Below are 23720 nucleotides of genomic sequence, written 5' to 3'. Positions count from 1 at the left end.
TTGAAACCCATTGAGATTAAAGGGGCAACAGTAACATGGATACAAAATTGCATAAGGGACAGAAAGTAAAAAATGATGCTGAATATTTGTTTTTCAGACTGGAGAAAATTACACAGTAGTTTGCTCAGCATCAGTACACTGCTGTATAAAATATATGTTAATGATCTGGAGTTGGGTATACAAGGCACAATTGCCAATATTCAAAGCTTGCAGATGGTAAGATGACAACATATTCTGGGAGTGGATATGCACAAATCCTTGAAGGTGGCAGGCCAAATTCTTTTTTTAAAAAAAAGTGCTTTGAATCCTAGGTAAATAGTACTTAAAAACTATTACAACACAGGAGATGGCAATTAGGCAACTCCATGAGTACCACTACCTGCAGCCCTGTGAATATTCTCTCTTTCAATTCCTTTTTCAAAGCTAGGATTGAATCTGCCTCCACCATAGTTTCAGACAGTGCATTCCAGATCCTAGCCATTTGCTATATGAAACAGCTTTTCCTCAGTTTACTTTGATAACCATATCAAAACAATATCCTGTGGTTCTTGACACTTGTACCAACAAAAATAGTTTCTCTCTATTAACTCTGTTCGGTTCTATTGTTTTGGAAACAGAGGCATGAACAAGGAAATCATGTACTAAATAAATCACTGATTAGGCCTTAATTGGAGTATTGTATACATTTTTGACCAACACAGTTTAGGAAAGAAAATAATATTTTTTTAAAAATCAGAAGGATACTGAATAAAATGGGGTGAGAAAGGTGGCAGTTGTAGGTGAAACAAGAGAATCTGGTGCAACCTCCTGAGAACTGTGAGGTTGATGACAGAATTAATAAAGGTGTTCAATGTTTTGAAAGGGGTTGACAAAATAAAGAAGAAACTGTTTGCAGTGACAGAAGGCTCCGTAATCACAACACATATATTTAAAGTAGCATTTTTTTGTCTAGTTTTACACAATGAATTGCCAAATTCTGGAAATCACTGCTTGAAAGTGTGGTAGAAGTAGATTTGACATTACCTTGCAAAGGGTAAAAACAGGGACTGCAGATGCTGGAAACCAGAGCCTAGATTAGAGTGGTACTGGAAAAGCACAGCAGGTCGGGCAGCATCCGAGCAGCAGGAAAATCGATGTTTTGGGCAAAAGCTCTTCATCAGGAATAGAGCTCTATTCCTGATGAAGGGCTTTTGCCCGAAATGTCGATTTTCCTGATCCTCAGATGCTGCCTGACCTGCTGTGCTTTTCCAGTACCACTCTAATCTAGACCCATTACCTTGCAAAGTTGAATTGTAAAATTTTTGGAGGGAGAAAATATGCAGGACTAGAGAAAGTGCAGACTGGGACTAACTCAAAACGAGAATATTGCAGGTTGAGGAAAGGAGTACCAAAAAGGCTAGAAATGGAGTTAGTGCCTCAGGTTAATATGAATCCTTGAGTCCAGTTCTGATGAAAGGTCATCATTGACACAAAGCATTAACTTCTTTTCTCTCCACAGAAGCTGCCTAACCTGCTGAGTATTTCCAGCATTTTCTGTTGTTATATAAGGGAGTGGGACAGTTGAATGGATCTTTCAAAGTACTAGCACAGGCATGGTTTCTTTTGAGCTAAACCATTCTATAGCTTGTCTAGTTTGTGATCATACTTTTATCTGATAAAATACAAACATGAAGAAGGTACTCAGGTAGTCCAATTAATGCATCACATCCAGCCCATTTAGATATGGCTTAATCAAATATGCCATTTTCCTTACCCACTAATCTTGTGATTTCCCAGAAAGATATCTGCAAGATATGTATTGATTTTCTCCTTTTTTTAGATTCACATAAAATTGAACTCTTACAAAAGGTGGTATGCCACAGCTAGAGTTCTCTTGGGCAACTTTAATATCATTCCACAATTTCTCTTGTCTCTGATGTAGCTGAAAAATGTGAGAAACACCAGAGTCTGATGCTCCGACTCAGTCTTCCATTTCCTGAGGAGTTAGTAAGTTGGAAATCAAAGGAGGGAAGGAAGAATAGATGGTCAGATTAAAGTTTTTTTTCTGAAGGAGGAATATATTACTTTCTTTTCATCAAAACTGCCCATGTATTCTTGGAGTGCAACACTGGAGTACAAAGAAGGCTGGCCTTCGTTGTAGTAAGCACTTTAGATGAGAACAAATATATTCTAGGTAGCTCTAGCCAATTTATCTAGAAAACAATTTTTAGTAAAAATATAAGGATAACTGCAAAGATATCTGTAAACAGAATGTTCTTTGATTTGTTTTTGAGGTTATAACACCACAAAAAGCACTACAAATCACCTCATCGGTGTCTGTAGACAAGTCCAACATGACACAAATCACGAATCAAAATGGAATAAATGTAACACATCTTAGCATGTGCATCTTGAATTCTGTGCTCTACTTCCTATTCATCAAGAGGCAGACACAAAAGAAAAATTCTATTGTAGGTAAAACATGACAGATACTCGAAGCAGGAACTTGCACATTTTCATTCTCCCAAAAAGTGAATCACTAATGAGTTAACATTAAAACTGAACAAAAATGGCATTTTTGAAACAAGAATCATATAAAATGAATGTTGTACTCAATGGATTGAGAATATAGCTAGTTCTGCTATGACACATTTTTCATTAACGCGAATTGGCTGTAATGCGATTAGATGAATGCGAAATGCTTGTATTAAAACGCGAACTTTTAAAGCGTGAGTTGGCTATAAGGTGATTACATCACCAAGACTTTAAGTGTATTTGTATTGTGCAATTTTTGTATAGCATAGGGTTGCACAATGCAACTACCGCGTAATAGCAGAACCACCTGTTTTGGAAATATGTTATCTGTAAATCTGCAAATAGTCTATTCTTTATCATTGTGAGTTCCTCAAAACACAACCCAAAACATATGTTATCTGCAGTTCATGAAGTTGGTCTTCATTTCTTCATGTTGTTTTGTTATACTACTCATGGAATTGCTATCCCATAAAAACTGATGACCTGATTTACGGAATTGCTATCCCATAGAACTGATGACCTGATTCATTAAAACATTTGTACGAACAAAGCAACGCTCGGATGGGAACAACGTGAACAGGACTAGTTATGCTAATTTTCTGAAAGATAAAAATGGAATATAAATCACAAAACAATAAATCACAAAACAATAAATCTCCAGAGAAAAGAAACTTCTTATATTAAATCCAAAGTATATATTACAGGAAATTTTCCCTTGAATTATTAAAACACTTGTTATGAAGTAGTCAAACATTATGTAGTGAGAAAGACTCACATTATGTTGGCAATGATGAATAGAGTTGTTAAAATTTGCACGTTTTGCTACATTCTCATTCGGTTTCCATTTCTCACATCCAGGCATATATCTACAAACAATGTTGTCATTATGTAAAAATCTAAAAAAGATGTAAATTGACTAATGGCCGAGAAACACATTGACTCTGAATTTCTCCAGACCAATCATTCAGTCCTAAGTTCCAAATGTAGCTGTTGGTTACCTTCGGTGCTAAACCATGTAAAGTATGTCAAATGAGTGGCATATTACCGAAAGATAATAGTTTAATACCTGAAGTAATACTGGCAAATAATGAATGCTCATGTTACTATTCTGTATGTATTTCCTTGAAATTCCCAGCAAATGATCCCAAATCAGAAACACTGTTTAAATAGCTTATCAGCGCTTATTAATAGGGCAAGAAATTATGTTAATAGCTTATTATATTAATATTAAATCTGAGAGATTTAAATCTATCAACTTCATGACTGAGGCCAGTACTCCAAGGTGGACTCAACATCAACTCGGCACCAAATTTATCTTCATTCAGAGTCTGTGCTGCCTTTGATATGAAATTCATGTTAAGGTAGGAGGCCATTTTATCAAAAGAAAAGTGTAAATGGAAATTTATGGAGGAAGTCAAGACTCACAGGAAGTTTGTTAGTCCCAAAAAGTGCAAAGATTGGCTGATTTGAGTGTTAGTTACGTGGCAGCCAGAATTTGGGATGGACAGAAGACAATCAGAAGAGATGTAAGCAATGAATGGTATTGGCTCCAAGTTAATTCAAAGCTTGAAGAAGTATTACTACTCCTCAATAATATAAGCAAAAAAAACCACTTATCTTTAGAGGGGAACCTCGAGCAGTAACTTAAAAATACTGAATTTACTACCACACATCTAAGAATACTGACACATGCTGCAGTCAGTGAATAATAAATGTTTAGTTGAGGTTTCACCAAATCCCCTATTTTCACGTTTAAAGATCTAATATCTATTTCATAGATGACCCCTGAATGCTTATTCAGAGAAGTATTTGCAGTACAGAAAGTGGTGCACTTCCAGGACGTATCACATACAAACATAAGATCTGCCATATTGAATGCATAGTTAATGTCTCTTGGAATTTTTGTAAGCTTCTACTCTGTATTCAGTTGGCTGAATGGCTGATTTGTGATGCAGAGTAATGCAACAACTTAGGTTCAGCTTCCCATGGTAGCTGAGGTTACCATGAAGGACCTCTCCCCTTTCCTAATGTGTGGTGACTTTCTGGTTAAAACCATCACCAGTTGTCTTTCTCTAATGAGAGAAGAGCCCTATTGTCTGGTAGGACTATAACAACTTTATCTTAATTGTAGTTTTTTAATCCTTGCATTCATCCAAATACTGTTCATTTAATTCTATATACATATACATTATGTATTAATTTCAACAAAATATTTACCTTTGCTAGATCAACAAAGCTCACACATTCAAGCCAGGTGTTCAGAAAGCTACGTTTACATACAGCGCACAAACTTGCATGAGCCAATATTTTTCTTGCTTCTGGATAATGTTCAAGAGCTTCAGAGAGTGAATTACCACTCAGTCCATTCAAGATATAGCGTGCTGTAATTTCCTTCAATTTCAAAAGAGAATACAGTTAGATAAGCAACTAGGAATGACATACTGATACTTTGCTATAAAGACCAACATCAGAACCCAAGTCAAATTCCGTAAGTGCTAGTTTTAATTCATGGTTTAAGCTCATAACTGTGAGAAATGGAAATTTAACATTAAGAATAAAGCTCTCTGGTGATTTCATCAAATAGCAAATGAGGTAAAATAGATTGGATAGATGAGACAGTATGAAGCATTTCCTCTAGGTTAGGTACGGGAGTAAAATCAACCAGAGTATATATTCTCAATTGTTACCTAATGATTTTTAGTCTGAATTCTTAGTGTTGATGTTGGAGTGAAAGGACCAGGCTTTATATGATGCCTATCAGGTAACCCATCAATTATGTTTAACTAGGTAAAAGTGAGTACTGCAGATACTGGAAACCAGAGTCTAGATTAGAGTGGTGCTTCATCAGGAAGGGCTTTTGCCTGAAACATTGATTTTCCTGCTCCTCAAATGCTGCCTGACCTGCTGTGCTTTTCCAGCACCACTCTAACCTAGACATCAATTATGTTTGCCAACTTTCTTCATATATATTCTTTGAAACAGTCAAACATCTTGCTAGTCAAATACCATTTTATCCATGAGCTCAATTCTTTTTAACAAACAGCCAAAAATATTTTGAAAAATAATAAAACAGTTATCCACTTGAGTTACATTTCAGTAGTGTCTTGACTTTCTGGAGATGAGGCGCTGACTACATTAACTCAAAAAAACCCCACTTTACAGAGGTACAGTAGTCAACACTGGTGGCAGTATACTTGCACCTCAGTCAGGCTGCCACAATGGCAAGGGCACAAAATATGGTCTGGGTGAGGGACTCCAGTGTCCATCACCAAGAGTAGCTTGATAGCACCACCATACAGAGCTAATCTAATCCGAAAGGACATAGATACTAAACCTGATTTGAGCAGGTGGAAAATCATGCTTGACCTTGTTCTCCCAAAATCTGCAGCAGATGTACCCAATGGTATCATTAGGATTGATTGCTGCCAATTATTGTGGAGACTTAAAAATGAGATGTAAGTTAGATCACAAGACTATCTGTAGGTCAAACAGAATAAGTAGCGTGTGAAAGACGGAGGTAAAAGATCTCACAGCCAACAGATCAGATCTTCTATCGCCAATTAGTTATATAAATAGTAAAGGTCAATTAGGGATGGGAAACAAATATTAGATGAGCCAGCCATGCTCATATCATGTGAATGAATAAATACAAATGAGTCTAGTTGTCAAGGTGAGCAGGGAAGTGAGCCCTGTGTGTCAGTGCAGACCACAAATTTGTTTGAATCTAAATTTCACAAATTCTTGATCAAACAATCAGAATGCAAATAAAAACATATCTTCATGTTAACAGAGTTAGCTTTTTAAGTCCAGTATGATTCTTTTGCAAGATTAGGCATATTGGACTTGAAATGATAATTCTATTGTTTGTTTTACAGATGCTGGTAGACTGGACAAATTTATCCTTTTTTTTTGTTCACCTTCAAAGCCTTGGACTGAAACTTACAATATTATAGTTGTGTCATTTTCACCAAGTTTCATTGAATGTTTCTCTATTGATAAGATCGAGTGACTTGTGTCACATTATTTTTGCAAACTGTCCTCATTTACTTCCTACCATGCCATTGGCATCTACCAGACAATGTAGAAAATTGCCCAGGTATGTCCTGTACATAAAAAGCAAGACAACTCCAACCCAGCCAATTACGACTCTATCAGTCTACTCTCGGTCATCAATAAAGTGATGGAAGGTGTCATCAATAGTGCTATCCAACAGCACCTGCTCAGCAATAACCTGGTCAGTGATGCCCAGTGTGGGTTGCACCAGGGCCACTCAGCTCCTGACCTCATTACAGCCCAATGTTTTCACACAGAGGGTGGTGCATGTATGGAATGAGCTGCCAGAGGAAGTGGTGGAGGCTGGTATAATTACAACATATAAAAGGATATATGAATAGGAAGGGTTTAGAGGGATATGGGCCAAGTGGTGGCAGATGGGATTAGATTAGGTTAGGATATCTGGTCAGCATGAACGAATTGAACTGAAGGGTCTGTTTCCGTGCTGCACATCTCTGTGACTCAATAACTCTATGAATCTATGGACAAAAGAGCTGAATTCCAGAGGTGAGGTGAGAGTGTCAGTCCTTCACTTCAAGGCCCCCGAGCAAAACTGGAATCAATGGGTATCAGGGGGCAAATCTCTATTGGTTGGAGACATTCGTAGCACATAGAAAGATATTCATGGGTGTTGGAGTTCAGTTATCTTAGCTCCAGGACATCTCTGCAGGAATTCCTCAGGGTAGTGTCCAATATCCAATTACCTTCATCAAAGCTTTATCAAGTACCTTACCTCCATCCTAAGGTTAGAAATGGGAATGTTCACAGATGATTGCACAATGTTCAACACCATACTCAACTCCTGAAATACTGAAGCAGTCCATGTTCAAATGCAACAAGATCTAGACAATATCCAGACTTGGGCTGAGAAGTGGAAGTAACATTTGGGACGCACAAATGCCAAGTAACAACCATCTCCAATAAGAGATGATCTAACAACCATCTCTTGATATTTAATGGGATACCATCAATGAGTCCCTTACTATCAACATCTTGGGGGTAACCATTGGTCAGAAACTCAACTAGACCCACCATAAAAAAAAGTGTCTACAACAGCAGGTCAGAGAATAGGAATTATGCAGCAAGTAGCTCACCTGACTTCCCAAAGCCATCTACCATCTACAAGGCACAAGTCAGGAGTGTAGGGGGCCATGATTTGAAGGCTGACACTCTTTTGTATGAATCAAGGCTATAATGCGATCAGGAGGTGAGTGGCCCTAGTGAACCCAAACTGGGCAGAAGTCTCTGGAATACTCCCCATTTGCTTTGATGATGCAGCTTCAACATCACTCAAGAAGGTTGACACTACTCAGGCCAAAGCAGTCTACTTGACTGGCACCACACTCATAAGCATCCTTTCCCTCCACCACTAACATTCAGTAGCAGCAGCGTATAGTGACTACAAGATGCACTGCAGAAATTCACCAAAGATCCTTCGCCATCATCTTTCAAACCCACAATCACTTCCACCAAAATAGACAAAGGCAGAAGAAACATGGGAACACCACCAGCTGCGACAGCATTCCTTCACTGTCAATGGGTAAAATTCCTGGAATTCCCTTCCTAAGGACATTGTGGGTCAAACTACAGTACATGGAGTTCAGCAATTGAAGAATGCAGCTCCTCACCACCATCTCAATGGTAAATAGGGACAAGCAATAAATGCTGGCCAGCCAGCATCCCACACTGAATAAACAAAAACTGCATTACTTTCATCTCACTGCCTCCTTCTTTTCCTCTCAGTCCAGAAAAAAACAATCTACAATAGGGTAGAAAGAGCCAAGATGAGTAGTAGGATGCCCAGCATTCAGCACTTCCACCCTTAGGAGAACAGGATACTGACTGCCCGGAGTGACCATTTGGCAGTGACCAAGTAGCCGGACTGATTGTGGAGACTTTCCCGTGATTTGTTATGTTGGGACCCTCTGAGTGATAGATGTCTCCATGGACTTCACTGAGATTCTCTTCCCTTAGACTTTGAGATATGACTGTCTGCTTGCTCCATATGCATGTTTACTACACATTAGCTTCTGGGACATGGTGACATTGTGGGATTAAGGCAGAAATGTAGCACATAGCAAGATGTCCACCCTCTTGACTGATGACTGCCGACCGACATGACAAGCTGTGTGGTTTTGTGTCTAGAATAAAATGTATAGAATATTGTTACAATGCTGGGTTGGAACCCCAAAAACTGCAGTGAGCTTTGCCCTTAGTTCCAAAATGTGTCTTTTGAAAAGAGGAGTGTATTAGACACAAAATTACTGTAGGTGTAAATTCAGTGGCTAACCACTCAGCCAATTCTAGATTCAATTAGCCAAATTTCCTTGGATGTCATGGACTCACTATCAGTTTCCCAAGTGGGACTTTATCAAAAGCCTTGTTGAAGTCATAATCATATAGTTATACAGCATGGAAACAGACCCTTTGGTCCAACCAGTCCACGCTGAACATAATCTCAAAGTAAACTAGTCCCACTTGCCTCCTCCTGGCCCATATTCTTCCAAACCTTTCCTTACTAATGCAAAAGTCTTTTAGAAGTTGTAATTGTACCCACATCCACCACTTCCTCAGGAAGTTCATTCCACATGTGAGCCACTCTCTGTGTAAAACATTTGCCTCTCATGTCTTTTTTAAATCTCTCTCCTCTCTATGTCAAATATATTGCCCTCATTTACACACCTAGTCACCTCTTCGAGAAATTCAATCAAGTTGGTCACACAAGATCACTCTTACCAAAACAATGCCGTTTTTGATAAATCCTGCTATTTTCTCTTTGCCTCACTCAATGTGTCAAGAAAACTTCAATTAGAAGTGAGTGACTTGAGAGACCTAAGGTCTAACAATCCCCTACTCAGCAGCAAAACCACCCTTTGTGGATTTTGACTTAAATTTCAGACATAGTTTCTGGTTTCTCTCTAAAGAATACATAAGGATAGGGGTTAAAAAGTCAGTTTAAACTTGACTGGAGTGTGCTGTTACGATTAAATGTTCTCCTGGGTACCATTTGGATTTGAGTGTTAGTGAGCTATGAAGGCCAAATTTAAAGAACTATCTCCTATTCACTGCATGTTGCAGGAATCGAAGACCTCTCTCACTTTAAGTGCTGCAAATCAGAAAAAAAGAAACAAAGCAACAAGAGGACGCTCAGCCTGAATGCTGATATTCAATTACATATTAAGAGAATAAGAACTACAGAATCTCACCAAACTGCAAAATAAAGGTAATGAAACTGACTGTTTAACTACAGATGTCAAAGCTATTGGTGGCCTCCACTGCAATGGCCACAGCATTCAATTATCAGCTCTTCACAAACAACTCAGACAGAGTTCCGTGTAAACTTCTATTTACTTTTACCATTTTGATCCACCTCTTATTTTTAATCTCCATGTATGTGTGTTACATTAATAGTTATTCTTGTATATGGTAATTAATTAGTGTAACTCACTTGTTTTATTCATTCAAGCAAGACTATCTACATTAGCTCCTTTTTAAGTTTCATTTGGTCTGAGAGAAAGGCATACACAAGGGAAGGGATCCAGTTTTAAATTAACCTTGTTCCAACAACCAAGGGGGTTAATGACCAAGAAGCAGTGCCAGTTCATCCCTATTCACCCAAGAGCTTAATAGTTTGTGATGTCCTATCTAGAGCTGTAATGAATTGGGGAATCTCGCCCTGAGATAATCATAACATTATACAGAGGAACCTCAATTACCTGAACATCAATTATCCGAAAATTGGATTATCTGAATAAGATCTGAAGGTCCCATAAAACTGTTACAGCAAAGAGGTATTACCGACAATGGTACAACAATTGCATCTTTTGTTTAAATGAGTAGTGAATTCGGATGACCTGCACATCAAAGAGGTGTTAATGACACTGGTGCAACAATCTCAGTCGGTCAATTGTAGCATAATTTTAACACATTAAAATGACTGACATGCTGAAGGATTCAAATGCATGACAAAATCAGTGCTGTCTTCATTCCCTCTACGACTTTGCTCTGAGTGCATATCTGTTATAAGTGATTGAGTTTGTTGCACTGACCATGTCTGTGAAGATAAAGCAGACAGCAGTGACAATTGAAGAGAAATGCGAGATTTTACACCGTCTGGATTGTGGTGAAAAGGCATCAAAGATTGCACAGGAGTACAGCATCAGGACATCAGGAAAGCAAGACTGGCGATTGAGAAATTTATCAGCCAAAGCGACAGTTCTAATGCTTTAAAAAGAAAATCCATGAAGCCAGCGAAAAATGACCAACGCGATCAAAATGTATTTTTGTGGTTTTCACAGCAGCGTGAAAAGGGGATTCCCGTATCTGGCCCGATGATACTAGAAAAAGCTGCCAGTTTCCATAAGCGGTCACAGCGTATCATTGAGCTGGTTACAGCGTTTCAAACATTGTCATGGCATTAGGCAACTCAGAATTCTTGGACAGCAGAAGTCAGTGGTTGACAGCACCGTGGAAGCCTACAGACAGAAACTACAATCCATCATCCGTGAAGGAAATTACGAACATGAGCAATTTACAATGCTGATGAAAGTAGGTTGTCTTGGCATCACTGCCAGACAAAACACTTGCATCCAGCGCAGAAAAACTGGTGTCAGGACATAAAGTGCAGAAGGATTGCATTACAATTTTCCCTTGTGTCAATGCCACCGGCACTTATAAATTACTGCTTGTCTGCATCAGGCGTTATTCTAATTCACGTTGCTTCAAGAACTGTGACAAGAAGTCATTTCCCGTGAAGTACAAATCACAAAACATATCCAATTTTTTCATCCTGGTTTCAAGAAGAATTTGTACCTGCCATTACTTAGCAAGCGCTGGGTTCCAGCAACATGTCCTTCTGTTGACAATGCGAGTTCATACACTGTGAAAGGCAGCCAATTAGAATCACCAGACGAAGCTGTCAAGTGTTTGTTTTTACCACCAAACACCACTTCAAAGTTACAGCCGCTCGATCAGAGAATCATCGCAATAATAAAAAAAATTATCACCATAACATGTTATGTGCCGTCCTTGGAGAAGACAATGCAGACAAAGGAGTGCAGGAAATTATGAAGGCATTCACAGTCAAGGAAACATTGTTTATGATTGCTGAATCTTGGGACTCCATCAAGCCATCGACAGTTGCGGAGTGTTGGTACAATGGCTTGCGTGTTGGTAGCCGTGACAGTGAAGAGAACACCCATCCAGATCAAAGGCAAAGCACTGACATCACCAAGAACTGCAGACAGCTGGGATTATGAGTCTTCGTAGGGGTTGAGATCAATGCTTGGGTTAACTGTGACAATGACATTGGCACAGAGACACTCAGCAGTGATCAGATTATCAATGTAGTTACTGAAGAACAACGGGAAAGTATGGACGCAGTGGATGGTAAGGAAAATCAGAAACTGATATCGTCTGCAGTGCCCATTAACGAAGCTATTGACAGTTTGCAACTTTTCACAGAGTGGTATGAAGCATAAGACAAAGTCGATGCCGTTAAGTTGATGCATCTTCGTCAAATGCTATTGTTCGCAAAAAAAAAGACAGCAGCACCTCAAGCAACAGCGGCTGGATATTTTCTTCGAAAAGTAATAACCGACCTCCACCTCAACGAATTTTATTTACACAAAAAGTGCTTTGATTTGTGAAATAACATGAATTTTTAAGCGATATCCAGTGTTTGTACAAATTTTAGCGATTGAATAAAATAAAAACTCAGTAAACATGCTTTTTAACGCAATTATGCTCAGTATGGCTTCCTTTTATTATTGGAATAATCAATTATCCGAACAAAACACTGCCTGCCCATCGCCTTCAGATAATCGTATATTGGAAAGAAATATTTCTTGAATTTTGAGGCTTGAATTTACATGAACCACCTGCCTTGTGCCTTTCTTCACATAATGGGCTCTATTTATGTGCTAGCAAATTAGATTTTAATGACAATGACTCAAATATGCTCTTGACAACCTAAAGGAAGAATGTGTGGGGCTATGGTAGCCATGATGTGGAAGAGTCGGTATTGGACTGGGCTGGACAAAGTTAAAAATCACACCACACCAGATTATAGTCCAACTGGTTTATTTGGAGCACTGGTCATTCAGCAGGTAGCTGTGGAACAGGATCATAAGACAGAATTTATAGCAAAATATTACAGTGTCATGCAAGTGAAATGATATATTGAACAAACTTTCAGTTGCATGACACTGTAATCTTTGGCTATAAATTCTGTGTCTTATGATCCTGTTCCACAGCTATCTAATGAAACAGCAGCGCTCTGAAAGCTAGTGGTTCCAAATAAACCTGTTGGATTGTAACCTGGTGTTGTGTGATTTTTAACCTGGGTCTATGGTGACAGGCTTTATAGAACCAACAAACCAAGTAGTCAGATATGCAGAATAATTACAGCACAAATTCAGCTTATGGTGTCTGTGCTGTCCCTCCAAAGGAACTAAGTGCCACTCCAACCCATGTCATCATGGCCCCACACATTCTTCCTTTTCAGATAATAATTTAATTCCCTCCTGCATCCACCATTCTTTCAGGAAGTTCATTCCACATCCTATCCACTCATTGCATGAAAACATTCACATGTTGCAATTGTTCCTTTCACTAAGGACCTTAAACCTGTGGTCTCTCATTTTCAATCATTCCACCAGTGGGAGTGGAACCAGTTTTTCCCTATTTACTCTGTCCAGACCACTCTTGATGTTGAATGAGTCTATCAGATCTCCTCTCAACACTCCCTTCTCCAAAAAATAACAGTGCCAATTTCTCCAATCTATCTACATGACTGAAGCCTAAAACAAAATACTGCAGATCCTGGAAATCACATTACCACTTTTAGATCAATGATCTTTCTGAAGAATTGATACTGACATACAGTACTGGTGCAAGGTCACCAATTGGAAACAGGAATTCATTTTCTGCCACAGATGTTTCCTAATTTCCAGTATTTTGGTTTTAAATGAAAGTATCTGTTGAACAGATTTGTGCACCATTGTCCTTTTTCTCAGTGGCAACTTAAGATGAAAATTTGAAAGCAAATTGAACAGATGAAAAGTATCTAATTTAACAACTGCAATACAAAAAAAAGGTACAATTAAAGCAGAATGACAACATTGCAACTGTCGACTAACACACACAACTTATTTTAAAATTTGGCAGCTCATTAATAACTTTAAGTGGAACAAAATAAGAAACAGAAGCACTAAGGGTGAATCAATACATTAGGCAGGAAAATCATTTTGAATTCATGGTACATCTGTGAAAGGCAATAATAAAATAACAGATGTTGCAGCAAATTTCACTGCCAGCTGCCACAATTCCTAACATATACTCTTGCCAGCTCACCAGTTGTAAAGGAATTTTGCATTTAGGATGTCAGAAATGAGACCAGCTGATATAATGTTCTTTCGCTCTGTGGGGCAATAATATTATGGCATGTCTGCATTTACTCAAAACACGTGCACTCGATTTAAAACAGCTGATAACACAAATATTATTGCCAGCTATTCGGCTACGTACAAATCCACGTTTCATTTATTCAAGATCTGCTTTTGTTGGCTGAATTCAAATCTATAATAGAAGAGCTGTAAGGCCTTTGGCTTTATTACAAGTTCCTACATTCAAAATGCTGCAATTTGTATCCAGTTTAGGCAAACATCAAAGGAGGATAGCCATAAGACAGACACCTGTATTGACTCATGCTGATATCTGTATGTACAAACAAAATAGTGAGACATGATGAGTAACCATTTTATAAAGACATGAGGCCTTAGAAAAATCAAAGATATTACATGTATTTGAATGCTGTGAAGCATCAAATATGCAACTTCTGTACATACATTTTGTGTGGTAATGCAGCTCTCATCATATTGCTTAGCACTATATTTTGCATGCTTCTGCTGCTTGCCGTGCAAGCATTTCTGTATTTTAGTTTTGCCAGGTGTACAGGAAGGAGGGGTTTCTGGACCTGAAATATTAACTCTGATTTTTCTTCACAGATGCTACCAGACCTGCTGAGCTTTCAAGCAATTTCTGTTTTTGTTTCATATTTCCAGCATCTGCAGTTATTTCGGTTTTCATTTCTAGGAGTGTCTGGTGCTGCTCCTGGCATGTCCACCTGCATTCCTCACCAAACTAAAATCAATCTCCTGGTTTAATTATATTAGTAGAGTGAGAGATAACCTAGTTGTGAAGTTACAGATTGTGGTTGAATATAATGCCGTGTTGGTGGACTATAGTGCCTCATTGATATCCAGTTTTGAATTCAAAATCTGTCTGAAAATCAGAATCTGCCTGATTTAGCAAGCTGATAATATCACACAACATGATGGAGGGCATCCTCAATATGAAGCTGGGGCTTCTTCTTCACAAATACTTTGTGGTCCTTACTCTCACTGATAAAGTCAAGGACAGACACATCTGATGGACAGATTAATATGGAAAGCATACTTGGCATTTCCTTAAGACCAACAGGATATATGAGCAGATTCAAGCCATTCAGCCCATCAAGTTTGCTCTGCCATTCGATCACGATCCTTATGTGCCTTAACCTTATCCTCCTACTTTCTCCCTGTAATGCTTTATCTTCTTACTAAGCAACAAGCTATCTGTCTCTGTCTTAAATACTTGTTGTTCCTTCACCACCTGCCCCAGACCCAGAAGATGAGGAACGTCCTTTCTAACATAGCCTGCTCAATCAGTAGTCGTACTAGTGAGCTGCTCTTGACACTGACATGCCCCACATGGAGTACATTCCTCACTCAGTGCTTCCTGAAAGTGGTGTCTGACATTGAGGATTGCTGAGGGGGAGCAAGAGGTTATAGCCAATAAGATGTTTACTTATCCACAGCATCTGGAGCCAATGTTGTGCACTTCCTGGGCAACTGTACGCCACTGTATCACCAACACTGGTGGGACTGTCCAACAGGTAGCATGGTCATTGAATGGTCAACAAGGCTGTGTTTGCTGTTGCCATTCAATCCATTCAGTTTTATTCCATTGTTTAGGATTCACTGTGGCTGTGTGGCTGGTTATACTGTCGCAGAGGGCAGTTAAGAGTCAACCATATTGCTGTGACTCTTCAGTCACAAAAATGTCTGGCCAAGTAAGGCTGGCAGAATTCCTTCAGGGGAATTAGTGAACTCGATAAGTTTTATGATAATCATCTGTGGTCTTATTTTTGTCATTAGACGGGCATTTAATGGAGGATTGATTAAACTCATATCTCACCATTTGCTATGGTGGGATTTGAACCACAACGTTAGTCTGTGGTTCTGGATTACTACTCCAGTGACATTACCACTATGCCCATCGCCTCCCTCAATGGGTTGAGATGGTGTGAGTGGGGTGAGGGCACATTGGCATGGATAAAACTAAATTGTCTAACTAATAGGAGATAGAGGCAAAATAGGCATTTTTCTTCTGGTTTACAAGATGTAATGAGTGGTCTGCCACCAAGATTAGTGTTGGGCTCACCTTTCAACAATACATATAAATGATTTGAATGAATGAACAAAGGTATGGCTACTAACTTTTCTGAAGAAACAAAAATAGGTTGAAAAGTAAATTGTGAAGGAGACCAGAAAGTGATAGAGGTTGGTTAAGTGAGTGAGTAAAATTTAGAAAATGGAGCATAATATGTGAAATTGTAAAATTGTCCACTTTAGAATGGATGAATAAAAGTGCTTTCTACTTAAATGGTAAGAGATTGCAGAGCTCTGAGATGAACAGGGTCCTGGATTTATGATTCAGTTATACATGACATTGGAAAGACAACATCTGAAATACTGTGTGTGTTATGTTGGCCTTCTTATTTAAAGAAGGATGTAACTACACTGGAAGCAGTTCAAAGATGGCATACTATACCAATACCTGGAATGGGCAGGTTGTCTTATTTAGAAAGGTTGGACAATCTGGGCTTAAATCTGCAGGAGTTTAGAAGAGTAAGAGGCAACTAGAGAGCTCTTGACAGGGTAAATGTGGAGAGAATGCTTCCTCTTGTGACAGAATCTAGAACTGGGGTCATTGTCTAAAAGTCAAACATTGCTCATTTAAGAAAAAGATGTGACTTTTTTTTCTCTCATAAGGTCATAAGTCTGTAGAACTTTCTTCCAAACGTTTGGTGGAAACAGATTTGTTAAATATTTTTCACACGGGGCAGATAAATTCTTGGTAAGCAAAGGGGCAAAAGATTATCAGTGGAAAGTGGGGAATGTGGTATTGAATTTACAACTGATCAGGCATCAGGCCCTCGTAACCAGGTGAGATTGGCATCAAAAAGAATAAATAAAATATTAAATCAATTACTGCAATATTTTAATGACTTTGATCTCCTGTAATAAACATAATTCTAAAATGCATTTTTGGTAAGTAAGCAGTAGCTAGCTCATATATGACCAGCAAAGAAACAAAATTCCATTTCAATATTGGGCAAAATTTTGTATTTTGGGCTGCAATTTGTCAGGAACAGGTTTCTGACATCACTTTTGCCTTGATTGGCCAAATGGTGACCAGGGGTCCACTCACCACCTAAATCAGTATGGCAGTTGAACTCTCAAAGCTGGAAGGTCAATAGAAGGCCCTCCAGCACACAGGGGGTTGCAGGTTGAGGCATTGTCCCAGCAGTTGAAACATATGTGAACTATAGAAGTGGCCATTTATGCCAGACCACAATTGTACCTGCTACAATGTCAACCACTACCAGTTTTTGGTTGGGGTAGATGGCTGCCACTATCCTCTTTCTTTAATGGGTCTATCATTGATAGAAGAAAACTACAAATGAGACTTAATGAAATTAGGCTCTCTCATAACCAAGATGTAGTTTATTGCATAATCGCAATCAAGAACAAGGTACATTACAAAGTTAGATATTTATACTAAGACTATTGGGAGATGTGTGGATGTAGTTTATTTATCCTACAAGATCCTTAGATATTCTGCCCTTCTCCACCAAGTCTTCATGACATCTTCTGATTGGGTAAAGTCTCCAACATTTATTCTTTCAGAACTGTTACTTTATACAACTTCACCCTTTATCCATTTCTGTATATAATTACATTTACTATTATCCTATCTTCCCCAAGTCTGACTTGACAAATTCAGGCAATCTGGAAGTTTCACAATTCTTCCAGAACATAATCTCTTTGGATTAAGAAAATTCTGTGGCTTGATTGTTGACCTTGACTCTGTTCTTGACTAAGTCTATGAAGTCATGTTACACAAATTTTCTTTTGTAGGTCCTTCACTGAGGATGCCATTCCTGCTAAACCACATAGTCCATTACCTTCTTTAGATATTTCTTAAAATCCTGAATTTATTTTGCATAGGAATTCTTCATTACTGAATCAGGTAGCTAGGAGAAAGTGAGGACTGCAGATACTGGAAATCAGCATTGTGAGTGTGGTGCTGGAAAAGCACCACACTCTTAGATCTTCAAAAGGTGCAAGGAGTAAAGACCATGAAACAAAATTTTTAAAAATTATAAAAAATATTAATTGGGCCAGAGGTGAAGTATTGCATATAGTTCTGATACCCTACAGCAGGAAAAATATTACAGCCAATGGAAAGTTACGATGAAGATTTATCTGGAATAATATCAGAAAAAAATGTTAAAGCTCTGAAGAAAGACTCAAAAAATTGAGCTTTTCTCCATTAGAAGCCAGGTTAAGAGGATATTTAAAAGATGCACTTAAGATTCTCAAATGTTTTGAGAAGGTAAGTATTGAAGCATTGTTTTTATTAGTTGAGGAACTAGCAACTCGGGGCATACAAGTGAGATAAAATTAGAAATATAAACATTATCTCAGGATGATCACCAGGAAAGAGAGGTTGGGGGCATTGTTTTTGCATAAAATTAGAACATAAAATGTTTCATCACAATTTACTATTGAGGCAAAAAATTGTAACTTAATAAGAATTTGGATAAGCATTTGTAAAGAGAAAATATAAAAGGATAGGATTGAAAGTGAGGAAATAGGGTTAGGATTTAGAACGCCAGTTGAAGAATTATTAAAGCTATTACAACTTAATCAATTAAAAAGTTTTAATCATAATTAGGTGGATTTTTATTTGGTAAAGATAGTAAAGCTTACAGAACTAATACATGGAAAATGGAATTAAGATATAGATCAACCAGGACCTAATTGAAAGGCGGTCAGGTTCAGTGGTTTGAATGTTGACCTCTTGCTCCTATGCTTCAGTACATTATAAGCACAACAGATCAAATGAATACCATACGTGCCAATGTTCTAGCATTGGGTCTCGGAAGCAGCAGAAGCAAAAGTTAGCAGATGGATTTTGGGCCATCTCCCATCAGTATTTGCATGCAGCAAAGCAAGAGTAGAGCATACTACTTCCCTTTCCTTTGCGGTCCAATCAATTTTAGGTGGAGTAATAGAAGAAAATTCATCTCTTAAAATCTTCTGTTCAATTTTATTTGTGCTTATTTTTTATACTTAAAATGATCTGACGAAGGAGAAGTCCATTGTAATATAAATTGGACATAATCTATTAGGATGAGGTTCACTATAACAAATGACCATTTCTAATTTGCTGACAGACATTTTTCTTACTTTGTGCTAGGAATGTAATCATGCCTCTGATAAATTAATTGTTACTTTTCTATAACTAATGAAATCCTGTCAATAATTTGCACCAAGGTGAATAAATCACTGAAACTGAACATAAGTTCTGTAATCATTTTCAGATTCCATTTTATTTAACACATTCAGTGGTACACATTTACAATTCATCTATAAACGTTTCAACAGAATTATTTCAGAAATCTTAATGTTGATGGTCTTAGTCATTAAAGAATAAGCACTCACTAAAGAAAGGCAATGATTATATAAATCTGAAAATAGTTAAGGCTATTGTCAACTATACTGCTGCTTTTGTATCAGTGAATGGTGACTTTTGGTTCATGGTAATACAAAGCTGGTTTTGTACTCAGATGCCAGGTCCTAAAAAGGTTCCCAGGGAGACGACTGCAAAACAATGTAAAACCCTTGCCAAGAAACAATTTCACATTGCTTCAGCTTTACAGCCTAGAACTGAAAAATGTTCTGCTTAATCCATTAGTTCTTTTCAGCCCTTTTTATGCAGTTTTGAGCCATTTAAGATGATGAGAGAGCAGTTTCTTTCATGATGGCATAATCAGAAAAGCAGCCAATGAAGAATCAGTCCTTCCTTTCGCTCTAATACCCTGTCTCTAGCCTGTATTCCATGGCATAAACCTGAGCTCTAACCCTAATTCTAACCACCTTCTTTGGCCTCAATGGAAGTTTCTTACCTTCTATGAGTAAAATGATGATTTCCTGCTTTCTCACAGAGAAAACAAATGATTTCCTGCTTTTCGCATCCCGGTTAACAATGCCTGTCCATTTCCATGGCTTTCTCAAATAAAGACTGGTGTATGCAGCCTTAAGTAAGTTATTCCCACCTGAACTGCAGTTTAAGTTATGGATCTGCCATCATCCTCTTTCCTTGACTGTGACCATGGGCATATTGTACTTGATTTATAGTAGTAGAAGAAAATCAGCAGTAAGTCATAAGAAGACGATGTTGTTCTCTTTAATAAGCTTTCAATTCAATTCTTTTATGCATATCTGAGAGGGCATAAAACATGACCTCACTTGTAAAGGTGAAATATTCATTCAGTACTGTACTTAACAATAAGGCTCAAGTTTTATGCTCAAGTCCTGGAGTAGGGTTGAATCCACAAACCTCTGAGACAAGAACGAGTATTAGTAATTGGTCCATAACTGACACAACATGCTTGAATATTCATTAACATCCTTTGGTACATTGCTTTACATAACAGGTAACAAAAGAAGTCTTGTGGCACCCTGTTTCTGAGCCAGAAGCTCTAGTTGAAGTCCCACTCCATCACTTGATGGCCAAGGAAGTTGCTTTTAGAACTTAGCCAAATTGACTGAGCATCAACTGGCAACATTGGCAGCCAGTAGGAGTGGGAGAAATTCTTGGTCAGCCATGCAATGGAAAGAAATTAAAGATTCTACCATTACTAGCCATAGCTCCAGGCTACAACATACATGTGAAAGTATATATTGCCAGAGCAACTTGGCTTCCTTGGAGGGGTGGAGTTTGCTCAGTTAGTTGGGCAGCTGCAGTGGATCAAATTGTTCCCAACAGCATGGGATTGATTCTGGTTCTGGCTGGAATGGATTTGGAATCTGTCTCCTTGCACTACTTTGTGGCACTTTTTAAAAGTGTTAATTGGACCTAACTTGTGCAGATATTTGAATACGAACACACACCAGTCTCAATTACTCTGCATATCTCAAAAATTTTCATTTCTTATAACACTAATATTTAAAAAAATGCAATTTCATTTTCAATCAATAATTGATGCAACTACTTGACTATTATTATACTCAATAAAAGTTTGATTTTGTAAAATATTTAAGTGGCATATCTATAACTTCTGAGTCGTAGTCAATGACGTAGTATACCTATTCTGTTCTATCCACTAGCCACCCAAAATCATATAGTTGTGAAGTTAAATTTACCACTGAATGACCAGCTGTAATCGGGATGATATGAAATCATGTGAAATACTGACCACTCAACATTATTCTTTAGCTAAGCTGCATCAACATTTGGAGTCATACAACAGCAATGCTGGTTAAATGCAGTTTATATTTACATCACATTTGAAATGAAAAATGATGACATGGTAAATCACACTTACAAATACATACATTCTGTGCAACACAATGCTCAGCCTCCTTTCAAGAACATATTTTGAAATTACAAGTTGAAAATGTCCACAATAATTTGAGGCTCTGAACCATGGTCATGACAGGGTCAGAGTCGAGAGTGTGGTGCTGGAAAAGCACAGCAGGTCAGGCAGCATCCGAGGAGCAGGAGAATCGATATTTTGGGCATAAGTTCTTCATCAGGGTCAGGGGTCTGAACTCAAAGGATAACAAAAAGGGACATTTCTCATGACCCAATCAATTTCCCGTCATTGAAATTACAGCAGCCGTGCAATATATGGGACATATTTACATCAGATCACAGTTTAAACGAGAGGGGATTAGAAATAATAGGTCAGCATTCAGAGTTTATGAGAGAGATTAATATACTGATATCTGGAACTTTCTGTAGTTCCCACAGTTATGCCTCTAAGAGGTCTAGGCAGCTTGGTCTGCTGTGGTGTTTCTTATTTTCTAGAGAAAGAGATATCTTTATTTTTACTGACAGCTTCTTGGAGATGTGTTCCTTCAACAAAGTGTGTGCTGAAGCAGCAACTTTACTTCTGAGAGTGTTGCTAGGCAAGCTTCAGGACAATTGTTGACCTTAAATCCATCATTTCTCTCTATCAAAAGATTTACATTGCTTTCTTTGCACAAAGTAAATTGACTTTTTATGAACAGTAGCCAAACCACAGCACATCTCCAATTTTGACTGTTTAGTAAGTATGGTAATCACCACTTCTAGAAGTCACTTGTCCCATCAAAACACTTTCAGTTCCCAAAACAGTTCCATATCACAGGCATTCCTGATGAAGCGCTTATGCTCGAAACGTCAACTCTCCTGCTCCTTGGATGCTGCCTGACCGGCTGTGCTTCTCCAGTACCACATCTTTTGACTCTGATCTCCAACGTTTGCAGTCCTGACTTTCTCCTAGTTCCATATTACAGTTCTTTATAGTCCTTAAATATAAATTTCTAACAAAAGGCAACAAGTAAGTTTTTCCTTCTGCTATTAAATTACATTGGATATGCATATGCCGTGTTAAAACTAGGAACTTTGTAAAAGCATTCACTAGTTAAAGAAAATTAACTTCAATCCTATCAACCATCTTGAAAATAGATATTTAAAATCAGAATGTTAGGTATTCCACCTCACTGCGATAGCACAGTGGAAATCACGTTCCACTATTCCCAGTGTCATCATAAAGTTAAAGATTTTATACAAGTATGCAAAATCCCTTAATCCATGTGTCTTTTAGTCCAAGTTGACATAAGGTATGGACCAAGTTTCTGTACTTAAGTATGATTATTGTTTATTACAAATAAACACACACACACACACACACACACGATGGCAGAGGGAGATTCAATAGTCCTTGTCCACAGGATTCACTGAAATGAACAAAATCAAAAATGGATAAAAAAAATAGAGCATCTATGGACAGAAAACAGAGCTAACTCTTTGGATCCAATGACCTATTCAGAATTTCAGAACTTGTCTGAAAAAGGGTCACTGACCCAAAACACCAAGCCTGTTTCTCTACACAGATGCTGCCAGACCTGCTGAGTTTTTACAGTCATTTCTGACTTTGTTTTTGATTTCCAGCATCTACAGTTCTTTGGTTTTTTTTGTCTACTGAAATTAACTTTCTGGCTTGTTAGAACCTGATGCTTCTAAATCTTCCTACTCCAGGTACTTTCACATGTTAGCAGGAAGCATTGGGTGAGTGGTTCACTCTTATGACATTCCTAACTTATTGCTTAAGAGCCACTGCTTATACCAACTGAGGTGGGAACATAAACTGGCTTTCTTCAGACTTCAGGAGCTTTTACTATAGAGAGAAGATTAATTCCTTCCTTTCTAAAGGTCCAATGGTTTCTGAACAAATATTCAAACCCTCAAGCTGTTCAGCTACCTGGAAGCCATCACACAAGTTGTTGGCAAGCAAAAAACCTTTGTCATCTACGACTGGTCACCATTCCTCAGACAAATCAGATACCTATTCCGGGCAGAATCTCTATTCATATACAATATTTGGATCCAGCTCATCTGCAACTAACTTTCTCCCCCACTTCTCAAACAAACAGTATTGTAAGGTAACTTGCTTTCCACAATCCTTGGTTTTTGAAACTGTCCCTTTCCCTTTTCAGTCTAGAAGGTTTCTTCATTACAGAGTAAAAAGATATTGTCATTACACAAGTTTCAGTAAACTGACACCAATATCTTATACCATTGTCCGAATAATGGATACCTTGAGTGTGGAAAGAGGCCATTTGGCCCATTGAGTCTACACTGACACTCCAAAGTGCATTTCACCCAGACACAGCTTATCAGCGTAACCCCACATTTATCGTGGCTAATCCACCTAGCCTACATATCCCTGGACACTACGGACACTTAACCTTCCACACCTTGTGGGAGGAAAC

General features: G+C 38.2%; 1 protein-coding gene across 3 annotated transcripts in view; it reads right to left on the bottom strand.

The window, feature by feature from the left end:
* Positions 1–1254: 1254 nt before the first annotated feature.
* lrrc69 (leucine rich repeat containing 69) overlaps positions 1255–23720 on the bottom strand; it is an 81125-nt gene continuing 58659 nt past the window's right edge. For all 3 annotated transcript variants that reach the window (XM_043688095.2, XM_043688096.2, XM_043688098.2), the window contains 2 exons: positions 4732–4905; positions 1255–3113 (listed from right to left, as the gene is read on the bottom strand). In XM_043688095.2, the coding sequence (XP_043544030.2) occupies positions 3003–3113; positions 4732–4905 (285 nt within the window). In that variant the 3' untranslated portion in view covers positions 1255–3002. The remainder of the gene's footprint in view (positions 3114–4731; positions 4906–23720) is intronic.

The sequence above is a fragment of the Chiloscyllium plagiosum genome, unplaced genomic scaffold (assembly GCF_037043375.1).
Source record: "Chiloscyllium plagiosum isolate Xiang-an unplaced genomic scaffold, Cpla_swu_hap1 HiC_scaffold_4, whole genome shotgun sequence".
NCBI classification, from domain to species: Eukaryota; Metazoa; Chordata; class Chondrichthyes; order Orectolobiformes; family Hemiscylliidae; genus Chiloscyllium; species Chiloscyllium plagiosum.
Note: the sequence above shows the minus strand (reverse complement) of the source record. Positions and strands in the feature narration are given on the sequence as shown.